The sequence below is a fragment of the Bubalus kerabau genome, chromosome 16, assembly GCF_029407905.1.
Source record: "Bubalus kerabau isolate K-KA32 ecotype Philippines breed swamp buffalo chromosome 16, PCC_UOA_SB_1v2, whole genome shotgun sequence".
NCBI lineage: Eukaryota > Metazoa > Chordata > Mammalia > Artiodactyla > Bovidae > Bubalus > Bubalus kerabau.
In genome coordinates, this window is record NC_073639.1 from 72,579,097 (window position 1) to 72,601,885 (window position 22,789).

General features: G+C 56.1%; 1 protein-coding gene across 2 annotated transcripts in view; it reads right to left on the bottom strand.

The window, feature by feature from the left end:
• AP1B1 (adaptor related protein complex 1 subunit beta 1) overlaps positions 1 to 22,789 on the bottom strand; it is a 48,311-nt gene that overhangs the window by 10,255 nt on the left and 15,267 nt on the right. For both annotated transcript variants that reach the window (XM_055549637.1, XM_055549636.1), the window contains exons 2-14: positions 19,822 to 19,884; positions 16,721 to 16,826; positions 14,061 to 14,196; positions 12,851 to 13,096; positions 11,570 to 11,760; positions 10,595 to 10,816; positions 8,254 to 8,374; positions 7,805 to 7,900; positions 7,036 to 7,151; positions 6,599 to 6,764; positions 1,683 to 1,781; positions 1,072 to 1,331; positions 322 to 523 (exon numbers count right to left, since the gene is read on the bottom strand). In XM_055549637.1, coding sequence (XP_055405612.1) covers positions 322 to 523; positions 1,072 to 1,331; positions 1,683 to 1,781; positions 6,599 to 6,764; positions 7,036 to 7,151; positions 7,805 to 7,900; positions 8,254 to 8,374; positions 10,595 to 10,816; positions 11,570 to 11,760; positions 12,851 to 13,096; positions 14,061 to 14,196; positions 16,721 to 16,826; positions 19,822 to 19,858 — 1,998 coding nt within the window. In that variant the 5' untranslated portion in view covers positions 19,859 to 19,884. The remainder of the gene's footprint in view (positions 1 to 321; positions 524 to 1,071; positions 1,332 to 1,682; positions 1,782 to 6,598; positions 6,765 to 7,035; positions 7,152 to 7,804; positions 7,901 to 8,253; positions 8,375 to 10,594; positions 10,817 to 11,569; positions 11,761 to 12,850; positions 13,097 to 14,060; positions 14,197 to 16,720; positions 16,827 to 19,821; positions 19,885 to 22,789) is intronic.

Genomic DNA, 22,789 nt, shown 5'->3' on the forward strand with positions numbered 1-22,789 from the left:
CTACCCCAATTGGTGCCACGTGTGGGGGAGTGGGTGTAGGGGTGGCTCCCCCAGCCTTACAGGGCCAAGGTGACTCAGAGGGTAAGGGAGAACAGCCCCCAGGAGGACTCTTGGGGTTCAGCAGCCTGGCAAGGGGCTAAATCCCGTGTCTGCCACTTAGCAGCTGTGTGTGCTAGGCAGGACGGCCACCTGACTGCTTTACGCCTCAGCTTCTCACTGATACGGGAGCTACATGATTCTTGGATGGCGTCTGGCAGAGAAGGCGTTCCTGATCCCTCCCTGAAGACCACCATCAACCTTGTCCGGGGGCCCAGGACGTACCAGGCTGTCAAGGCCGCCGCCAAGCAGGTCCACGGCGCCCATCTGCACCGCGGAGGTGGCCAGGGGCGGGCCGGTGACCGGAGGCCCGAGGTCCAGGTTGAGAAGGTCGCCCAGCAGGTCGCCCTGCGTGGGGATGGCATCCAGCTGCTCTCCGGGGGGCGCTCCAGCGGGGGCCGTCTCTGGGCTCTCCGTGCTCTCACTCCTGCCGGGACGTGGGGAGAGGCTCAGCAGGGCCGGGAGCGGTGCTGTCTTGGGGAGGCCAGGCCCCGTCTCCGGGATCTGCCCCCAGGAGAGGCATCAGGCCTCCTCACTGTCCTGGGAGCCTGTCTACACCCCACTTCCTCCCCTTCCCACCCCTGATCCATCTTGTTCCGGGCTAAGGGGAGGGAGGGCTGTCTGTATTCCCCAACTCAGTCCACTTTAAAGTCCCGGAGGACAGGACAACCCAGACCAGAAAGCCGTGGGAGCCGCGGGGGAGCACCTGAGCGGAACGGGGCTCTGGAGGCGGGCAGAATTGGGTTGAGCCCAGCTCTGCTGCCTGCGCTCTTCACCAGGCTCTTGAGCGCTCTCCGCCTCTGGTCCCTGTCTCTTCAGGGAGGACGTCCCTCAGAGCTGTCGTCACCTAGGCCACACCTGGTATGCAGTGAGCATTCGCTAGGGTCGCTAGAATCGTAATTCTGCTCAGACTCAGGTGAGAGCGCTGTGCTACTGGACCAGGGAAGTGGGCCAGTGACTGGCCCCCAGACTCACGAGGCGGTGCGGGGCGGCAGGCTCTTGTGCACGACGCCCCGGCCCCCCTCCACGAAGGCACTGGGCGGCTTGTGGTAGACAGAGGCCAGTGTGCCGATGTAGCAGATGAGCTCGTCCAGCAGCGTGGGCTCAATGAGGTCTGTCTCCTCGGAGATGAGCGGCTTCTCAGCCAGCACCACCTCCTTGGCAGCCACGGGGTCCGTGGAGAGCAGGCGCCAGTAGATGTAGCCACGGTCCCGCAGGTCCGGGTTGTCTGAGTCCTGGGAGGTGACAAGAAGGGCGTGAAATGCTGCGCACGTGGGTGATGGGGAGGGGGAGCCCACAACAGGGGGTCACAGGGTCACTAACTTGACTGCCTGAGTGCTGGTGGGAGCCTGCCCCTTTAGGCACAGAGCAGACACAGCCCAGCCCCCTGGTTTCCCCTCAGGCCAGCCTGCCCCTGCCTCCGCTCCCTGCCCCCTGTGGGAGGCTGGCTCAACATCGCCCCCATCCCCGCCTGCCCTATCTGTCTGACTGAGCTCCCTGAGCTGGGGATTAGGGGCAGGACTCCCGGTCTGGCTCCCTGGGTGGACTAAGGGCTGCGATGGGCACTGCAGGGAGGCCGCACCCACCTGCGTGGCCAAGCTGAGGACCTGCTGCACCAGTTCCTGGGTCTCTGTCGGCTTCTTCAGAAAGAGCTTCACGATAGCCGTCAGCAGCTGCAGCTGCACCTGAGGAGGACGGAGAGGAGGCGAGGGGGGAGGGTGAGCTCCGGGTGGGGACCACAGGGAACCAGAGGAGGACCTCAGAGACCGAAGGGGTGTTGAAAGGCCGAGAGCAGCTCTCCTGGGTCTGGGCTAGCCACGCAAACAGGCCAGGCGCAGTGGTGTGGCTGTGCTGAGTAGCCTGGACCTTGGCCCGAATGGTCAGGAAGAGCCCCAGGCCGGCTGGGGACTGCTGCCCAGCGCTAGGGCCCCAGAAACCCGTCAGGGCTCTGGGTCCACGACCTTCAGGAACTCGGCTCATGAGGCAACACGTGTGCCTGGTGTGCTTACCAGAGACCACCTGCCAACGAGTGCAACAAGTGCCAGGAAAGCTGAGCGGACGGGGGCAAATGGGCCCGTGGAGCCTTCCTCCCAAGGTGGAACTCTGCCCGGCCCCCAGCAGCCCCACCTCCTGCCCGCCCTGTCTGCACCTTAGCACGCCTCCCGCACCCCCTCCCCGCTTCCACAGCTCCAGCCCCCCTCACCGGTGCCGTGCTGGCAACACTTTGCAGCCACCTGGCCGCTCTGTGGAGTGCCCCTGAGGGCGGAGTTCGAGTCTGTCCCTGTTGCATCCCTGGCTATCGTTCACTCCAGAGTCTGGCAAAATATAGGCACTTAAGAGAAATTTGCCAGAAAAAAAAACAAAATTTGCTGACTAAAAGCACACCTCTGAAAGAACAGTTCTCCGCACGCAGCCCTTCCTTAGCCCCATCCCATTTTGTCAGCCCTGGCACAGGAAGACAACCAGAGGCTCCCCAGATGGTGCCAGGGACAGGCCTGCGGCAGAAGGGTGGTGGCGGGGCTGGCAGCAGCGTCTGGGCCCGTCCAAAGGCTGGCACTTATGGAAACAAGCGGCAGAGCTGGTGCTGCGCAGGGTGGGCGGATGCTGGGAGGAGTCCCTCCAGAGTCCCTACGATCTGGGGACACAGCGGCCAATGGCGGAGGAGCAGGCTGGCTGTCTCCAAGGCCAGAGGCAGCCGGCAGAAGGCCACTCGCCCTCAGCTGGTGAGGGAGAGTTCGGCCCACTTCAGGGGTTCTGGGGGCCCGGAACACACAAGCCGTGGCAGCCAACTTGGAGCCAGACCAAGACAGCACTTCCTCTGAATGCTGACTTCATCACTTCCCAGCCGGTGACCCTGGACAAGTCACTTAACTGCTGAGGCTGCTTCCTCCTCTATAAAATGGATGCAGTGCCTCACAGGGTTGACGGGAAGTCAATGAGACAACAAACAGAAAGAACTGTGTCCTCCGCCCAAGGCACAGCAGCGGTCGTGGCTGTTGTCAGCACCACAACCGCCACACAGGGACGCTTCACCAGGTTCTCCCCAGCCCGGGCTGCTGGCTGCTGGCACTCATTCACCCTGTCCGTCTGCTGTGCTCCCTGGACCAAGGCTGAGTCAGCTCCCTGCCTAGCTCCCCTCCCCCGCCAACACACTGAGGCCCAAGTCAGCCTGCAGCTCAGGGCTGTTGTTCAGCTGCTAAGTCGTGTCTGACTCTCTGCGACCCCATGGACTGCAGCATACCAGGCTCCTCCGTCCTTTACTATCTCCCAGAGTTTGCTCAAATTACAATCCATTGAGTTAGTGATGCTATCTAACCATTTCATCCTCTGTCATCCCCTTCTTTTGCCCTCAATCTTTCCTAGCATCAGGGTCTTTTCCAATGAGTCGACTCTTTGCATCACGTAGCCAAAGTATGGAGAAGGCAATGGCACCCCACTCCAGTACTTTTGCCTAGAAAATCCCATGGACAGAGGAGACTGGTAGGCTGCAGTCCATGGGGTCACTAGAGTCGGACCCGACTGAGAGACTTCATTTTCACTTTTCGCTTTCATGCATTGGAGAAGGAAATGGCAACCCACTCCAGTGTTCTTGCCTGGAGAATCCCAGGGACGGGGAAGCCTGGTGGGCTGCCGTCTATGGGGTCGCACAGAGTCGGACACGACTGAAGCGACTTAGCAGCAGCAGCAGCAGCAGTCAAAGTACTGGATTTTCAGCATCAGTCTTTCCAATGAATATTCAGGGCTGATTTCCTTTAGGATTGACTAGTTTGATCTCCTTGCTGTCCAAGGGACTCTCAAGAGTCTTCTCCAACACCACAGTTCAAAAGCATCAATTCCTTGGAGTTTAGTCTTCTTGATGGTCCAACTCTCACATCAGTATGTGACTACTGGAAAAACCATAGCTTTGACTATACGGACCTTTATTGGCAAAGTCATATCTCTGCTTTTTAATATGCTGTCTAGGTTTGTCATAGCTTTTCTTCCAAGGAGCTACTGTCTTTGAATTTCATGGCTACAGTCACCATCTACAGTGATTTTGGAGCCCAAGAAAATAAAATCTGTCACTGTTTCCACTTTTTCCCCTTCTATTTGCCATGAAGTGATGAAACTAGATGCCATGATCTTAGTTTTTTGAATGTTGAGTTTCAAGCCAGCTTTTTTACTCTCCTTTTTCACCCTCACCAAGAGGCCCTTTAGCTCCTCTTCACTTTCTGCCATTAGAGTGGTGTCATCTGCATATCTGAGGTTGTTGATTATTTCTCCTGGCAGTCTTGATTCCAGCTTGTGATTCATCTAGACCAGCATTTCGCATGATGTACTCTGCATATAAGTTAAATAAGCAGGGTGACAGTACACAGCCTTGTCATACTCCTTTCCCAATTTTGAACCAGTCAGTTGTTCCACATCTAGGTCTAACTGTTACTTCTTGACTCACATACAGGTTTCTCAGGAGACAGCTAAGGTGGTCTGGTATTTCCGTCTCTTTAAGAATTTTCCACAGTTAGTTGTGATCCACACAAAGGCTTTAGTATAGTCAATGAAGCAGAATTAGATGTTTTTCTGGAAGTCCCTTGTTTTCTCCATGATCCAACAGATGTTGGCAGTTTGATCTCAGCCCCTCCCCTGCCCACAGCTGGAGAGGCTTAGGAGCCAGGACGAGGGGGCTCAAAAAAACAATCTAAAGTAAGTTCCCAAATCTCAAAGCACTAAGTAGTTTATAAAAGCTCTGAACTTGCCTCCCATGAGGCAAAGGAAGCAGGCAGTTTACACACACCGAGTCTGAGGACGCCCTAGGCTGGCCAGGAGACAAGGAGAGGGGCCCCCCCGCCCCCTACGATGGCAGTGTAAACCAGAACCGCCTCTGTGCCAGGGCAGTCTGGACACAGTAGGGCAGTCCGGACCGGCAATGCACAGGCCCTCCTACCAGCACCATGCTCCTAAGAACCCGTCCTCCAGCTGTACCTGCAGATGAGTTTCCCACAGCTCGCTCCCAGCAGAGCTGTTTAAAAGAGCAGAAGGCTGGACACCTAAATACCAGTCAGGGACCCTGCTTAAACAGGGTCCTTCTGCATGAAGCTAGGAAGCTGTAAAAAGCTCTCACAATGTCATGGCTTTCAGACGTATTTTTAAGGAAAAAATACAACCTGCTGATCAGTTTGAATCTGCATAGTTTGCTGGAAGTAATATTTAAAAGTAAGTGGGAAGGAAATATATAAACAGTCGGTCCTCGTGATTCACACAGGACACACCTGCAAATCTGTCTGCTTGCTAACATTTATTCATGACCCAGAAACCCATGCTTATGGCACCTTCACAGTCATTCACAGACGTGCAGAGCAGCGAATGTGTGCGCTGCCTGACGTACAAGCTCCTGGCTGAGGTCAAGTGAGGTGGTGCTTGGTTCTCATCGTAAATGTGCCACGTTGTCCACAGCTTGGGGCCTTTGGTTGGTGATTTTGCTGTTTACAAGGGGCCCACCCCACCCCAATATAGAGCTGGAGAGCTGTCTGGGGCTCCTAAGGGCAGGAAGGCTGAGATATGCCTTTGGAGAAAATACATGTGTCAGATGAGCTTTGTTCAGATGTGAGTTACAGCTGCTGGCCATGAGTTCAATGCTAATGAATCAATGGAATGTATTAAGCAAGGTGTCTTTAAACAGAAACACACGTAAAACGATGTTTATCTTGATGAGTAGATACACGTGCAGTGACTGAAGGCGTGTAGAAACACAATTCTATTTCTTCTGGGAGCCAGGGTTTAGCTTACTAAATCAGAATTTGACTTTATGGAATGTTAAGTATCACAAGTGATAAAAATTGACTATTTTTTGTCTCTGTAGAGGAACTGGCTGGTGTGTTCCTAAACTCGTTCTCTCTGGAAGCAAACCCACCCACCCTTCCCCCAGAAACCAATTGAGTAACATGGTGCTTTCCGGGAGGAGAACTCAAGGCCAGGAGAGTGGCAGGAAACAGGATTTTCACTACATATCCTTTCGTGTTTTTTAGGTTTTGACCTGAGTCAATGTAGCACCTATCCAACCATAAATACAAAAGTAAAACAAAGTCAGGACTTCCGTGGTGGTACAGTGGATAAGAATCCACCTGCCGACGCAGGAGACAAAGGTTTGATCCCTGCTCCAGGAAGATCCCAAGGCCCCGGGGCAACCAACCTCACACCTCACAACAAGAGAAGCCAGCGCAACGAGGAGCCCGCACACCGCAGCTGGAAAGTAGCCCCAGACTACTGCACTAGAGAAACCCGCATGCAGCCATGAAGATCCAGCAGAGCCAAAAATAAATTAATTAAAAACAACAACAAAACCAGAAATGGCTGCAGCTTTCAGAGTCCTCCGCCACAGATTGTCCTCAGGAGCGCCCCTTAGGCACCACAGTGAGGGTCGAAAGGGACCACGCCTGTCTCCCGTTCACCTCTCACATGAATGTCCACACAGTGAAGGTGGTGTCGGGAGGGCAGGGCCCTGAGGCCCGCAGGCGTGCCTCACCTGGGTGCTCTCGTCGTGGAAGCCCTCCAGGAAGCTCTCCAGCAGCTCATCCGCGTTGTCTATCCGCTCAGCGTACTCGCCCACGATCCAGATCATGGCAGCTCGCGCCTCGGGCTCATCCAGGGAATCTAGGTTCTCGCATAGCGTGGCAATCACGCTCTCGTACCTGGAGATCAGGGCACAGTGGCATGTGAGCACCGAGGGTGCCCGGGCCGCCCGTGAGGGACAAGAGACACGGGCAGCTACTCTACGAAGAGCCCGAGAGGCTGGTGAGGAAGAGGATACAAGCTTTGTCCTTTCCACCTTGGTTCCTGTTTAGGCCTGGGGCGCAGAGCAGCAGGGAAGTGAGGAAGACGGAGTGCTCCCCGTGCTCCTCCCCCCTCCCCCTCGGCCCCAGAACTGCAGAGCCCTGACCGGCAGGAGCAGTGGCCACGCACTTGTTGGGGTACTTGCGGAAGATGTCCTTGATGACCACGATGGCCTCCTGAACCACGTAGTTGACCTTGGTCTGGATGAGGTCGAGCAGCGTGCTCACGCAGCGCTCGGCGGATTGCTGTGTAGGGAGAGGAGAGCATGGGCCAGGCCTCCCCACACCCTCAACGCCAACACACTGTGTTAGACTGCGGGAGTGACTCCTCACTGCCATCAGAGGCATCAAAGGGGAAATGTCTCGAGAGGCTGGGCTCAAGGGACCCCTTGGCCTCCAGGGACCCGTTTAAGGACAGTCAGGTCAGCAGCCCAAGAACATCTCCAGAGGCAGAGAACATGAGGGATGAAGGGCCAGGACACAGCGGTCTCAGTGACCCTTGAAAATATGGAAAAAAGGGCACACAGACAGTTGAATTGTGAAACTGGCCAAAACATTCAGCAGGCAGAGCCCCCTGCCCCAAGGTCCATGAAGTGAAAGCTAAGTCTGCTGGGGCCACCATCAGCTTGGGCTGCCCCACTCTCTGCGCTAACGCTGCAGGAGACCCCATGATGATGATGGGCTGATTTCACCTGCAGCAACTCAGAGGCCCAAGGAAGATTACAGATGAGGAGGAGCCAAATCTGTACCACGGGGGCCTGCAGGGCTCCAGCTGTGACCCTCAGGCCCTGCCGGGTCGTGAGCAGCTGACAGATTCTGTTTGAATCAGACTCGTCTCCCGGTTTCGGACTCCTTGCCCTTCCTTCTTCTTCCCACCCAGGACGGTCTCAGAGGCTCACCTCCACCTTGATGGCACAACGGCCGATGGCTCGCACAGCCTTCCGTACAAAGTCCACGTCCACCTCGGTTGCGTACTCTTTCAGCTCCGCCAACACCTAGGGCCCAGACAGAGGAGATGGAGTTGGGGGGATCTGGCAGGGCGCTGTCCTGGAACACCCCTGGGCTGGGAGTGTGCACAGACAAGCCCGATGGGCTCCTGCCTCCCGTTCAAGGTGCGAGTCCTGAGGGAGGGAGGGAGCTCTCGGGTGCCCCGAGAGGAAACCAGGAAGGACGACCTGTCAGGGCTGGACAAGCCTTGTTTCGGGTGATCTAGCTAACGCATCCGCTTTGACAGGCAGATGATAAGTGACAACAGAAAGAACAGGCTCCTTAATCACAAAAGTACCCAATAACATTCATGGAGAGCTTTCTTATGAAGCCCAGGGCCCGGACACCACCCCCTGCCAACCTGGGCGATGTTAGCCTGGGAGGCCAGGCGGATCATGATGTCCAGCTTCTCCAGCTTCACATAGATGGGGTCGTTGTACTTCACGAAGAACACCTTCATCTCGTGCTTCAGGACCTCAGGCCTGGGGGTGGGCGAGGGCGCCCAAAGAGCAAACAGTGGGTCAGGGGCCTCTCACATCTGCTGGGGCATTTCTGGGGTCGGACGTGGAGCCTGACATCCATGAAGCCAGTGACTCCTGTGGCCACATGCTCCTGTGCAGGAGACCTGACCAGCTCCTGCGTGTCCAACCACATCCCAGGAAGGGAAGCAAGAAACACTTCACATTCAGGAGGTCACAGGCACCAGGCGACAGGCTTGGAAGTCAGGCCTCAGTTTCAGTTCTAGCTGGTGACCTCAGGCCCGCCTTCTCACTCATGAGATGAGGTGCATTCTGTCAGGAACGTTACCGTCGCAGGCCTGCGCTGCTAGTCCTAGAGAGGCCTGGTGTCTGGGAACCTGGCTCTCGAGAGTGCCCCCACCGTTCCCGAGTAGGACACAGGGGGGTGACTGCCTTGACTGACAGGGGAGGGAGCTCAGGAGGCCGGCGCGAGAACTCCTCCAGACGCCTCCTGGCCTTCTCCCCACGGTCCAGCTGTAGAGCCCCACCAGGCCGATAAACCACAGCTATGGGGCCGATACGCCACCTCCTGTGAGTCCTTCTAGTGAATCTCTGAATGCACGTGTGGGGGTCCTGGGGACCCCGACCTGGATACCTACAAGACAGGTAGATGCCAAGCGCCTGGCATGATGCACGCCTGCCTCAGAGAAGGCACTCGCTGTCAGAACTGTCTATGCCCCTCCCTCAACCGGCGCCCCCCCGCCTCCTTTTCCCAGCTGTGGGAACCTGAAGGGGAGCGGCCTGCCCTGGGCCACACACCGAGTGCTAATCGGGGAGCGAGCGAGATGAGAGTCACCACCCCTCCCTGGCTCCCACTCCCACGTCCTTTCCACAACAGAGAGAAGGAACAGAACGGTGAAGAGGGGAGAAGACACAGCAGGAGAGCTGGGCAGGCTGCGATGGGGGGGAGGGCTCCTGGCGAAGCAGGGGCCTTGGTCGTGCTGGGGGGTGGGGGGCAGTGGGGTCCTGCACTGGACGGCTAGAGAGTGGTTTCCGCCACCAGGACTCGGCGCTAGCTGCCCAGCGCACGTGGGGCCTGGGTCTGGCGGTGCCTCAGCATCAGGCTCAGCCCCTTGGGAGCTTGGCTTGTTAAATAAAACCCGCACAGGGAGCTCCTCCAGCTGATCGGGCTGCACAGGCCATGACACCTCACCCGCCCCACACTGCAACTACGACTCTCGTCCCATTCTCTCCTTAGACACTCAGACAGCTTTCCCGGATTTACCTCCCAAACCTCTACAAATGTCCCAACTCCCCTGACGCTTCTGGGACCTGAGGCGCGTGCTCAGAACCAGACTGAGGCTACAAGGACAGGGAGCCTGTGCAGTCTTCCGAGAGAGAACATGTACGAGAGGTGCTTGTTCTGCCCGCAAATTAGCTGCTGATGGAGCTGTTTGCCCAGAGAGGCTGGAAGCTGAACTGCAGAGTCTGCCCTGCCCCACCCCCAGCATGGAGCACCAGGCCCCTCCCAGGATGGTTCATGGCTTGCTCGCCCCAGCCACCCCGGCACCTTCCCTTAGGAGCAGCAGCTCACTGCTGTGGTCATCCCTGCGGGGTGGAGAGAAACGGGTGCTCTGCACTCTGAGCGGCCCTGAGGCTGATGCAGAGTCCATGTCGCCCTCCAGCCTCCAGAGCTTGGACTCCTTCCCCGGGAAAAATGCTCGCACACACACCACCTTACACCCTGCTTCAGGAGGGCTGTGGGGACTCGGGCCAGCTTCAGGAGGGCTTCAGGAGGGCTGTGGGGACTCGGGCCAGCTTCAGGAGGGCTTCAGGAGGGCTGTGGGGACTCGGACCAGCCACTGTCCATGGTTAAGAAGTGTGCTAGCCTCTACCTGCCCAGGCTAAGCCAAGGCTTCTCAGCCTCTCACTGCTGGCGTTCTGGGGGGACGGGGGGCGGGGGTGGGGGTGCACTCCTGTGCACCAAAGGCTGTGAAGCAGCCTCCCTGCTTCCACCCCTAGATGCCAGCAGCAGTAGCCCCCACGATGACAACCAAGAAGTCTCCAGACGCTGCCAAATGTCCCCTGTGGGACAAAGATACCAGTGGCTAAGAATCCCTGGCTTAAGCTGTTGCGAGGCCCTATCCGGCGGCAGGTCGGTTTCCCTTCGGAGCCCCGTTCTCAGCAGAGGCCGCCCCTCCCAGCCCTGGCGCATGCAGTGCCTGCGCGCAGCAGCACCGCTACCTTTTCTGCACGATGAGGTTGATGTTTCGCAGGGCCACGTACTGCAGCTCGGGTTCGGCCGACAGCAGCGTGACCAGGGGCGGCGCCAGCTTCTTGAGCAGGGTGCCATAGTAGTCTAGGTCCTTGGACAGCATCTCCATGAACTTCATCAGCACCTTCACGGCCGACAGCACCACGGCAGAGTTGGCGTGGGACAGCCTGGGGGTGACCCGCTCACAGATGCTGTGGTCCGTTCCAAGGGGGGCAAACAGGAGAGACAAATGGGGGAAGCACCCTGTTTTTAGTTATCAAGATAACATGTCTTCTGTAGGAGGGAGATCTAGATGCCGGTCCTCTTTCCTGCAGGTCAAAACCACTTGGAGCCTCAGTTTCCTCATCTAAAACACGGGAGAGGGTGATGCCAGCTGCACATGGTTGCTGGGAGCTTAACTGAGACATGCGTGTCCAGCACTGAGCACAGTGCCTGGCAGTCAGTAAATACCGGAGAAATGTTAACTCCCTGCCTTCTGTTGTGAGGGCTCTCAAAGCGGGAAGGGGACCATGCTGGTTAGCACCAAGAGTTGGGGGAGGTCTGGCTGGGAGGCCTGTGACCTCCTCCACCTCCCTGTGAACCAGAGACAATGATGAAGCTGCTTTAAAGATGATCACGCGCGGGGGAAGCACCCAGCAGAACCCCAGGCTCCCAGTGGGAGTCAGTGAACGGTGGCTCTCACGCTACCCACCTCCCGCCTCAGCCTGCAGTGACCAAAGTCTCGTCCGCAGCCTAAGCAGGCCCTGGGCTCTGCTCTGCGCCCTCAGTGGGCAGTGCACTGACTGCCTGAAGCAACACCACTTCCAGCCTGGCTCTGTGTCTGAGGACGGTCTGGGGGGCGAGGCCCTGGAGAGAGGCCCACCGGAGGCCTGTGGCCCGGCTTCTGGGAGCCCCCGCCCTAGGGACCCGGCCTGGCGAGGCCTCCCAGCCCCAGGACCCCTCACCTCTGGGCCTCCCGGTCGTCTTTGGGCGTGTAGTTGGCCAGGCAGTCCAGGATGAAGATCTGGCCCCACTCGGTGCACTCATTCAGGGCTGTGAGCAGCTTGTTGATGGACTGTGGGTTCAGGTCAAGCAGGTTGCTGCTGGGGTGAGACTCAGCGATCTCTGAGAGGGCGGCCACCGCGTTCGCCACCACCTGTTGGGAGGGTGGAGGAGGCAGAGGCTAGGGCGCTACCCACAGGCCAGGGCAGCAGGCAGCTCATGACGGTGGCCAGTCAGAGTGCAAACATCCTGAAAGGGGTATGACCCGAAGGGCAGGGTCAGGAGCACCGAGACCCACTGCAGGCACCCGCTCCACTGAGTCCTCTGTGAGCTGAAACTAAGCGTACCCACCATTAAACAAAACCACAAGAGAGCGCGGCTCCGAGTTCCTGGCGAGAGAAAGCTACCTAACACACAGTCACCCTCTACCAGCCACAGCAGCTCGCTGGGGGCTTGACAACCATGTCTCTCAGAGCCAGAAGCTTCCTGTGGAGCCCCTTGGGGTGGTGGGCACAGCTGGGGCCTGGGGCACAGCAGGGTCCAGGTGAAGCTCCAGGCCCGTAACCCTTTCCTCCACGAGGGCAGCTGTTCCCACAGCGGGGCTGCGTGGTTTTCAACTCTCCCCTGACCACACAGTGCTCCACGGCATCCCTGTACTGGCCCCGGGTGCCCACCTGCGATGGGCATCTCAGAGGGACACAGAACGAGATGTCTGGGGGGGCAGGTCGTACATTCCATTTTAGACACGGCCCCACTGTTCTCCAAACTGCTGCCGTCGCCGCCGTGAGGAGCCAGCGCCCCTCCCAGACGTGCCCAATGCCCAGTGCGCCAGGCTACGCTACTTCCAGGGTGAGCCTCTACAGCCCTGCGAGAAGTGGTGAAGCGGGCGCCCCTCCCGGTCAGAGCGCTCTGATGTCTTGGTGAGAGGACAGTGATGACGACACAGGCACACCGCCGTCCACACTCCCGGCAGCCGCGCAGAATTAGATCCGGCTTACTGAGAAAGAAAAGGGCTCGGGAAGGTCAGGAGGCTTGCCCGCGGCCACACAGCTCCTTAGAGAGGCTGCGCAGAGAAGCTCACTCCAAAGATGGCGCCCAAACCACTGCGGGTAGGAGAGCAGCTAGCCCACGTGCATGGCTCTGCCTGCCCAGACCTGGGGCTGCCTGGTGGAGGCACAAAGCCCAGGGTTTCCCAAGCAATCCTGAGGGTGGCAGAGGTGGCACAGCAGGCGGCAGAGACTCACCATGGGGTTAGAGTCAGAGATGAGGTCTTTGAGGGTGTCCAGGAAGCCCTGGTCCTCTACCAGCTGGGCATTGATGTCGTGGAGCTTGGCCACACACACGGCCGCCGTCTTGCGCACATAGGGGTCCTCGTCCTTCAGGCACTTCCGGAGTGGCTCGCACAGGTACTCTGTGATCTTGTCAACGCGGATGCAGCCCATGGTCCGTACCGCCAGGGCCCGGATCAGGGGGTTGGGGTCCTCACAGTCCTGAGGGGAACCGGCCATTGGCCAGGGGCAGGGGCGGGTTGAGCAACACCAAATGGCTGCTGTGGGGTCTCCCCCTGACTGTGGCCAACAGCACCGAAACAAAGGGTATGTGTGGGCATCTGGGCTTCCCCGGTGGCTTAGGTAAAGAATCCACCTGACAATGCAGGAGACACAAGAAATACCAGTTCAATCCCTAGGTCAGGAAAATCCCCTGGAGAAGGAAGTGGCAACCCACTCGAGTATTCTTGCCTGGGAAACCCCATGGACAGAGGAGGCTGGCGGGCCACAGTCTATGGGGTCACAAAGAGTTGACCACAACTGAGCGACTAACACACCCCCACACAGAGGCACCTTGCATTTGCCAGATACCAGGCTTTGCAGGGTTCCCTCTGATACTCAGAGCAGACAAGCGATACTGTTCCCATTTCACAGGTGAGGGAACTGAGGCTCTCAGGAGGGTCAGGAGCTCAGCCGGTCACAGAGCAGAGCCATAATCTGAGCTGCATCTACCCAGCACCACAACCCTGTTTTCCTACTGGGACATAGAACCCATTCACCCACGTGTGGGTGTCAACAGGGCTGGGAGCTGAGGTTTTAAAGGTGCACAGAGCTAACAATGTGAGTCCCTGCTTATCCTCCACTTGGAGGACAGGACATGCAGGAAAGCGTGAAGTCTAGAAGCGCAGCAAGACACCCTCAGACACATGCTGCCTTCTGAGCCTGCAAATGACACAGGGCCAGGGGGACCCGCAGGCCCGGGGCGACCTCACGGGGAATGGGTTAACAGGCTCTATGGCATCTGATTTTCTGGAGACAGTGGGAGCCCTCCGCTGGAGGAAGAGCCCCCAGGCGGGGAGTCAGATGGGTGGAAAGGAGCCTCCGTGATTCCACCCGGGGCAGCGGCGCCGCCCCCGGGGACCTGAGCGGGGAGCAGCCCTCCCAGCCCCACCCAGCCCCTCCGCACCTTCACGAAGGTGTTGACGGCCATGATGGCCATGTCGGGCTGGCTCTTGGCGTAGTTCATCAGGTACAGGTACACCAGCTTCTTCAGCTCCAGGTTGTCCGTCTGCATACAGTTCACCACGTCGGGGAAGAGGGCACTGGAAGGTCAAGCCGCGTCAGTGTGGTGAAGCCCAGAGAAAAGAAGAGGACTCTTCGGGAAGCTGACGGGGGTTGGGGAGGAGGGGGCGTGCAAAGCGGGCAGGAAATGTTAACAGGACTTCCCAGTAAAGGCCGGGCACCGGCTCCGTCACCCTGAGCATCTGTTGGTAGAAACGGAATTACAAAGGGCGATTTTAAAAGCCAAGAAGTCCTTGTTCTTTTCACAAGGCTCAGAGATGAGCTCTGGAGTCCATCAGACTTGGCTCAAAGCCAGCTCTGCCTCTTGCTGGCTGTATCAAGCTGGGAAATTTTCTGTATCCCCCGTTTCAATTTTCTCATTTGTGAGAAAGAGAAATAACAAACCCCATTTCGCAGGGCCCTGTTATAACTGAAAGAGACAACTTACTTAAGGGCGTCTATTCCTCGGCACTAAGGAGGCGCTACAGAAATGGAAACAGTCGTTTTTCATTCTCTGATACTTGACGTGGCCACTTGTATCAGGCTGCTGGCTGCAGAGGGCTTAGGGGAGCAGGGCGGGGCTGGACCATGGACACTACAGGGCACTCACGCACAGGGCTCACACCGCAAGCCAGGCTTGGTGCTCAGGGCTTTTCATATGATCTCCTTTAAGGGCCCTGAGAAGCCTGTAGATTATCCCCATTTTATAGAAGACAAAGCTGAGGCTCACAAATGACAAAGAACTGCTTAAGGTGCCAGGTCTGAGTCCAAAGCCTGTGCTCATGAGTGCTGATATACTGGGCAGAACCCTTCCCAACATGGCACCCACAGTCTCAGGGTCATAGGCTCCTTGAGATGTGAAACATAGTTAGTAGTCGGTTTTCTGTCTCTGAAATTATCACCTCCTCTTCTCAATTTCTGTGACTTAATGGGCAAAGACATGGGAACAGAGGCTTAAGAGGGGAAAGTGAGTTTCCTGAGCCTGGACTGATGCGTCACCCTGGAAGATGCCAGGCCAGGAAGAGGGGAGCTGAGAGCCCGCCTCGCTCTCCTGGGCTGTCACACCAACAGAGGCTCATCGGAGACAGAGGACAAAGGTGCCTCCTCTGTGGCAGGCAGGGGCTCTAACTGAAGGAGCGACATGGTCCTGGGAGGAATGTGCCCTGGAAGGAGGTCCGGCTTCCCAGCAGACACAGACCCCTCTGCCACTCTGTCCTCCACAGGTTTCTGTGCAGAACTGTCTCTCCTGAGACACTGTCGGGAGGTCCCTTGCTGAGCGTAGCGATGGGACAGGGCAATCCCCGGAGAAGCCTGGAGCAAAGTGGGGTCCTGCTGAGGGATCTTAATGGGGAGCCGCTCCTTGTTGGCACCCAGGCCTACCAGGCATGGGCTGGAGACCACAAGTGCACAGCAGAGAGGAAGTGGAGGAAAGCGCCCTGGGTCTGGATTTTAGAAGGGCTGGATGTGAGTCTGCTTCCACCATTACCCAGGCTGCCCATGTGACCACTGGGCACTCACTGTTTCTGGTTTCTTTGGCAGGAAAACCTCCTTACGTACAGAATACAAGGGACTGCCAGGAAGACACCTGAGCATGCTCTCCGACCCTCAGACACTCTCCAGTGCTAAGTGTCATGAAGCCTCACCCGCCCCTGGGGGCCTGCCAGCGTGGCGGGAAGGGATGCACACGCACGTAAGGTGAGGGTCGTCTAGGGAACTCCACCAAGGCCCAGGAGTCAGGACTCGTGCTCTCACTGCCAGAGGCCTGGGTTCAATCCCTGGTGAGGGAACCAAGATCCCGGAAACCAGGCAGTGAGGCCAAAAAACCAGTAATAAAAAGAAGAACGTCTAGAATTTAGAATTAGTGACAGGAACACTGCGTATTCAGGGCAGTGGGCTGACGTCATGAGGGCGGTGGCAAGGTAAACGGAAAACAGGAAGAGACATTCCAGGCTGGGAAGACCGTGAACAGAGACGCAGCCACAAGTCTACATGTGACCTGCTCTGACAGCAGACGCACACGGCAAGGCAGACCTGAACAAGCCGGCCCTGTGGTGGGCTTTCCTTGCACCGGGTTATCTCGTTGGTGCAGGATCTGAGGTCCCCGGCCACGGGTGGAACCTGGACCCATGGCAGTGAAAGCCCTGAGTCTTAACCACGGGGCTGCCAGGGAACTTCCTCATCTGGCAATCTAAAACAGGGGGAGGTAAAATGAAAAATCCAGAGTCCCCATTCTTTTAGAAGACCTGGCCCCACCGGGGTCCTCTCCCCAGCAGCAGTGTCCTCCGGAGCTCCTGACGGGGGCGCACCACATTCACTTCGCTGTCCACTACCTTCTCAACCCAGCCCACTTCACTTGCTCCATGACTGCCTAACTCCGTCAACATCTGAGCACGTGACCCCTCTGCAAACAAAACCTTCTGTCTGGAAAGGAGGTTTGTGAAGGGAACGACACGAGGGCAGACACGGGTCCCTAGGGATGCCTAAAAGCGGGGATCTGAACCAGGCCCAGGCTCAACAGCCTCCCTCTCCCGGCGCCCCCGGCCGCAGCTGGCCCGCCCCGCACACCTGACATCTTTGCCCACGGTCATGGACGCGATCACTTTCTTCACTGCCTCCTTCTTCTTCTCCTTCTTGTCACTGTTCAGTTCTGCCTTCAGCTCAAAGATCTCTCCTAAAAAAGGAGGCAGTGTGAGTGATCCATTTCCACCTGCCAAGCGGGGATGCCCAGTCCCCAACCGCCAAAAGAACAGAAAGAAGGCAGGGAAGACACTCTGTGCTGCCCGCTGAGGGCAGTTCTGGGTCCTGGGCTCGGTGGGGCAGGCAGCAGAGGACGGAAGCCTGGAGGTCACGCTCAACTGAGGGGAGAGGAACCGTGGAAGCTATGGAGACAAGAACAGTGCGGACAGGTCCTGTTCAGCTAGACAGCTAAAAAACACACAGAGGGAGGCAGGGTTCTCCTCAGCCACCGCACCCAGCGCGGGATGGAACCTGGGGACGTGAGGTTTGAGGGGGGAGGGCAGGATCTGCTCAATTCCCACACATGGCTTTTCCTGTTTTCCTAGAGCCTCGAGTTAAAAGAGCTCACTCAGGGTTTCACTTCCTGAGCCACAAGTGGCGGCTCAGACCTGAAAAGGGGAATTCAGCTGGCCCACAAGCGCTCCGGGGCTTGATAAACTGTTCTTAAGAACTTGAGGACTGGAAAAAAGCAGATGAGGAAGCAGGCCGGTTCAGGGTCCTGTTGTGGGCAGGGAGGCAGGCCCCTGACAGCCCCAGGGACAGGGTAAGGGGCAGCCGGCGGAGTGAGACAGGCCTCCTGCCCTCAAGACAGCTGCAGCCTGCCTTCCCGAGCCTTCTTCTAAGCCAGGAGCCTCCCTAACTTCTTCCCATGCCTTTTCTCATTTCACCCTCACAATAGCGCCATACTTCCCCTCCTTTGCAGATGAGCAAATGGAGAACAGAAGAGGTTCGGGAACTAGACAAGGACACAACTGTGAGAAGGAAGGCCAAGATTCAAAACCAGGCTTGCCAGCTCCAAAGCCTGCGTGCTCTGGCCGACCCAGGACATTCGCCCTGCTTCTCTGAACTCACTTCCTCGTCTGCACTCTCAGCCTCGCCTGGGCCTTGAAGTTTCTCCTGTAACAGTGGCAAAACACTCAGCTCAGTGCCTGGTGCTCAGTGGCCAGCGTGAAAGGTGGCCGTGATTATTACTAACTTGCCACGTGACCCTCTTTGTCTGGGCTCCCTTTTTTGTAGGAGCGTCCCCGACTACTCTCTTAAGTTGCCTGGGGTGGGGGTGAAGCAGAAACTATCAGGAGAGGGGGAAGTGCTAGAGGAAGTTCTGGATAGATTTACATGGAAAAAAAAAGAACAGGTATTTTTTCCATTGTTCTTTTTTTTTTTTTTAAATGACTGAACAACATGGCGTTCAGCAAAGTACCTGCGAGGAGAGGCAGTAAACAGGTTAATCGAGAACGATCAGGCAGCGCAGCCTGGGCAAGGCCACACTGAGGAAATTGCTCAACAGAGCCAGGAGGAATCTGCAGAGCTTGCAGATCAAACCCAAGGCTCTGGAGCGCTAAGGGGACATATGCCCTTCTCCTCCAGGAGACTGGGGACTGTATGTCCCTGATGTGGGATCCAATAGACCCCAGGACCCACCCTGAGCCCTGCTGCCCCTGCTTTGTTTCAGATGACTGACCAGCTTCAGTACAACTGGGAGTCAACTGATGGGCTGAGGCCCAGGTCTCCTCAGCCCCAAGAAGGCCAGCGCAGTGAACCCGGAATTGGCCTGCTTCTGAAATGTCTCCTTCCTGTCATGGGCCCGAATCCAGTCAGGCACCGAGCCCACCTCCTCAGTCACACACCAGGCACCTGCTCCACCCCCAGCAGCACCCCAGCCTTCCTCCCCAGCTCAGGAAACACCATCTCCCATGCGAGCTGTGGTTCTGCCTCCCCAAGCCTCACCTACTTTGATCCTTGATTAGAATCTGACCCAGACCTCTTTTTGCCTAAAACCATCACTGACGTCAAGTTTGGTCCCAGACATTTCCCTAGACTTTTTCCTCAAAAGAAACTCACAAAACCCCCACACTGACACCCCAATACGCTCAGCACTGTTCTCCCGCTCTGGCCTGGTTCACCAGGCCCTGTATACCTCTCCACCTCTCCTTCCATCACACTCTTCAGTCACTTGGGCCAGGCTTCCCTTTCCCTAGATGGACCCTGGGCCCAGCACCCGCCCACCCCCCTCCCCTCCCCCTCTTTACCTGGCTAGCCCCATACAGGCCACCCCCCCACCAATATCACAGCACCCACAGCCATTTAGAGTGATCACTACTTAATAAACTGTCCTCTCTGCCCAACAGCAAGCAAAGCCAGGCCAGAGACTCCATGTGTCTCCTCCACTGCACACGGCAGACACTCGGGGAAAGTGGCCAGAGAAACGAGTGCCTGATGTGCAGGCCCTGGCTCCGCTGACCCAAGGACAGACCCTCCCCATCTGTTCAGCAGGCGAGTGCTAGTCTCACTCGGACAGAAGGAAGAAGGAAGGAAGGGCCAGACAGAAAGATGCTTACAGGGTTAAAGCACACTTGTCAGCCACTACAGCAAACTCCACTTCCTGAAAAGCAGAAACAACTCCAACACCCAACAACCCAAGTCTAGCTTAGCAAATTTCAATGCAGCAACTCAACAGACTGAGTCTTCAGAACTGTGGGGAAATGATTACGATAATGTCAGACGAAAAACAGGATATAAACTCTGACTTCAAGCACGTAAAACACGTGCCCAAGGCTAAGTGAGGACCAGATAAGCACAGCTCTCACTGAGGAACTGCTGACAGGGCTGCGTGCTTTCTGTCTTCCAGGGTGTGGAAAAAAGTCCCTCATTGTAGATAACTCAAAGCCATGGGGAACAAAAGAGGACTTTTTTTTTTTTTCTATACTTGGAGCTAATGCCTTTTCCTTTTGGAATTCTGAAGGAAGTGGTCAACTTCTTACACCATCAGCAGTTCAAATTTCCGGATCCACAAGGTTAAAAATGCTCTGTGTGATTCTTGCCACTCATTTCCAGGCCTCCACCCACCCTCACCCCCAACTGCTACAGGGAGCAAGCAGAAATGAAGGGCAGAGAACAAGGAGACGAGCCCACGATGAAACACACAGTACCTTTCTTAGTCGTGGTGAAGTACTTGGAGTCCGTCATTTTGGTCCCTTATCTGTGGCCAGACTCTGCAAGACAGAAGAAAAGGTGACTTGCCCTGTGTTCCACTCCATTTTGATTTCACAAGAGGGGAGGATGATCCAGTGCAGGCCTGGCAAGGGAAGAGAGCTTCTCATCTCTTTACTGGGCAAATGAACTGTTGGATAATAGCTGACTGGGTTCTGGAAGGTAACTCTGAAGGATCTATCACAATTTCAAATGTGCATACCCTTTGGCCCAGCAGTTTGACTCCTAGGAATCTCTCCCATGGAAATACCTGCACAGTACTGTCCGTAACAACTTGCCACCGGAAATAAATGCCCATGGATAAGGGAATGGCTCCATACTTTGTAAGAGTCCAAGGATGAAAAAGCACTTAACGATCATGGTTACAGCAACTCCTACGCGGTGCTCACTCTGTCTAGCACTGTGTTAAATGCTCTGCACACGTGAGTTCATCACAGCCTCAGGAAGGTACTATCATTGCCTACAGAGTCAAATGCGCTTGGAAAACGCCGAGTTTAAAAAGCTAGGGGGAAAAAAAAAAAAAGCTAGGGGGGACTTCTCTCCCCAGCTGTTTCCAGGCTTCTCTAACAGTGACAGGCATTAAACTTCTCTAGAGAGGGTGGGAATCGACACGCTGCAAGCTCCACAGCACTCTCCCAACCTAACTGGCTAGTTTTCTCAAAGCATCTCTCAGGACACCTCCTAACATAAAACTCATGGTGTGAAGTGCTGGTCTGCGGCGACAAGGCAAAGAGAGCACCAAGGCCCTCTCGTTCATTCAATGTTTACTGAGCACCTACCACGGAGCCTCGATAGTTCTTCTTGGTCAACATACGAGAGATGAGCCACAAAGGAGCCAAGTACCGCGGGTACATGGCAGAGGCTTCTGGGGTTGCTCTAACATTTATTAACACGCTATCACTGGGAACCTCCCTGGTGGTCCAGTGGTTAAGGCTCTGCACATCCAAGCAGGGGCTATGAGTCTGATCTCTGGTTGGGGGACTAACATCCCATAAGACGTGTTATGTGACAAAAAATAAAAAGCTATCATTTACTGAACTCCTATTAAAGCCAAGGGCTTTATACCCATTATCTCATTTAATCCTACCAATAAGGTAACTGCTTTTACCCCCTTTTATAGATGAGGAAGCCAAGGCTCAGGGATGTCAGGTAACTTGCTCAAGGTTATGTGGCTTGTAAGTGGCTGGACTGGGAGGCCATTTCAGCTTCCTTTGAGCTCAGCTCCTGTGCTCTATGGATGCAGAATTCTCCTTCCCCCAGGTGAGAGCAAGGACAAACCCGGACAGTGGCTTAGAGACTCGGTCCAAAAATCCATGAGACTTTCAACCTCCAGTCCAACCTACAGTTTCACATGGTACAGAAAACCACACAACCCAAAAAACAGACATGTGAATGGGGAAAACTCACTCACTGTGTCCCTTCTATTGCTCAAACATGTAAACCGTTAACACCTTCTTTCAATTCATTACTCCATGTGGGTGAAATGAAGGTTACTGTTGGGATGGCTGTGAGAGTCAAGGATCATTTCAAAAGTCCCTGGAAGCAAAGCCAACAATAGCTCCCCTCCAGACCAACTGTACTTTTCCAGTTTAAGCTTCTACTTGTGGAAGGACGGCCACGGGGCTGTTCCCCAACTGAAATGCCCAAAGGTTTTGTTTCAGTAACCGACGGGGAACCAATACATGCTGTGTCTCGGGGCTGCCTTAGAGCCTTTGTGGATCCTGTTAGGATAAAGGAATAAAGGCTTTGCTGACAAAAGTATAAAGAAAAAGACTGAATCCCACATTCCTTTTGCTTTGTCAGCTTTAAAGGGATGACAGCACTTTTCTGAGGGAGCTGCGGGAAAGAGCAGACGACACAGCTGGTGCCTGCGGTCCTGGCAGCAGGAGCTGGGGCTGCAGACAGACCCACGCGAGCAGGACCCTAGTTGGCAGGAACGCGGCCGCATCCGTCCTCTGAACAAGCGTGGCCAGTGCTCAGTCGATTGTTGTTGAACGAAATGAAAAGTGGTTGTTCAATTAGCCCAGGGAGCCTTGGCCTACCCTCCAAGAGCTATTAGGTAACTGTTTAAGCATCCGTTTCCTACAGGAGTTGACATACGTTAAAAATAATTCCCTTCTGAGCATACAGAGAGCCATTTTCTCAGAGAAACCTCCCCAGTCTAGAGGCTCTTTCTGGAGCTCTAAGAATGTGCAGGTAAAGGAGACAATGGAGTCTCTGTCACACAAGAAAAGCTGCCTGGCTTCAGAAGTCACAGGTGATGAGAGCGTCAGCAGAAGCATCCCGAACAGGAGAAAAGCTGCCTGGCTTCAGAAGTCACAGGTGATGAGAGCGTCAGCAGAAGCATCCCGAACAGGAGCCCACCTTGTTTCCCAAGGTTCAAGTCAGTCCAAGAAGAGGGAACAATGAAGGCAAGAGGGGTTAAAAATCACAGGCCAGGAGAATCACAGAAACCAAGGCACAATCGCCTCCAGTATCAAACCTAGAAGGAAGTCAGAGTGAGCACAGCGAAAGCTACCTGAGACGTCTCACTTCGGCGCAGCCCAGAAGTGTGCTTCTCGGGCAGAGGGGGCTGTCGGGGATTGCCCCTCATCCGCAGGCACCACACAGCATCCAGGGCCGTGGAATCCCTGACAGGTCTGCGGTGGACGCAAGCACCCAGGTGGAGGGCAGGGAGGGAGAGCTTCTCTTCGGGGGAATTAAAGAAGGCTGCGGGGTCGGCCAGTGAAGCTCTCGGAGATACAAGTCCTCTCATAGGTGCTAAGCAACTCCTCACAAACTTAACCGCCACGCCGCATGCCTGCTGGCGCTGGCGGCCTCTTCCCTCCGCAGCATCTACTTCGCCTATCCCTCTGCAAAGGGCCCGGTGGGACTGGGGATGCAGAAACCGTATCCCTCTGAAGTCAT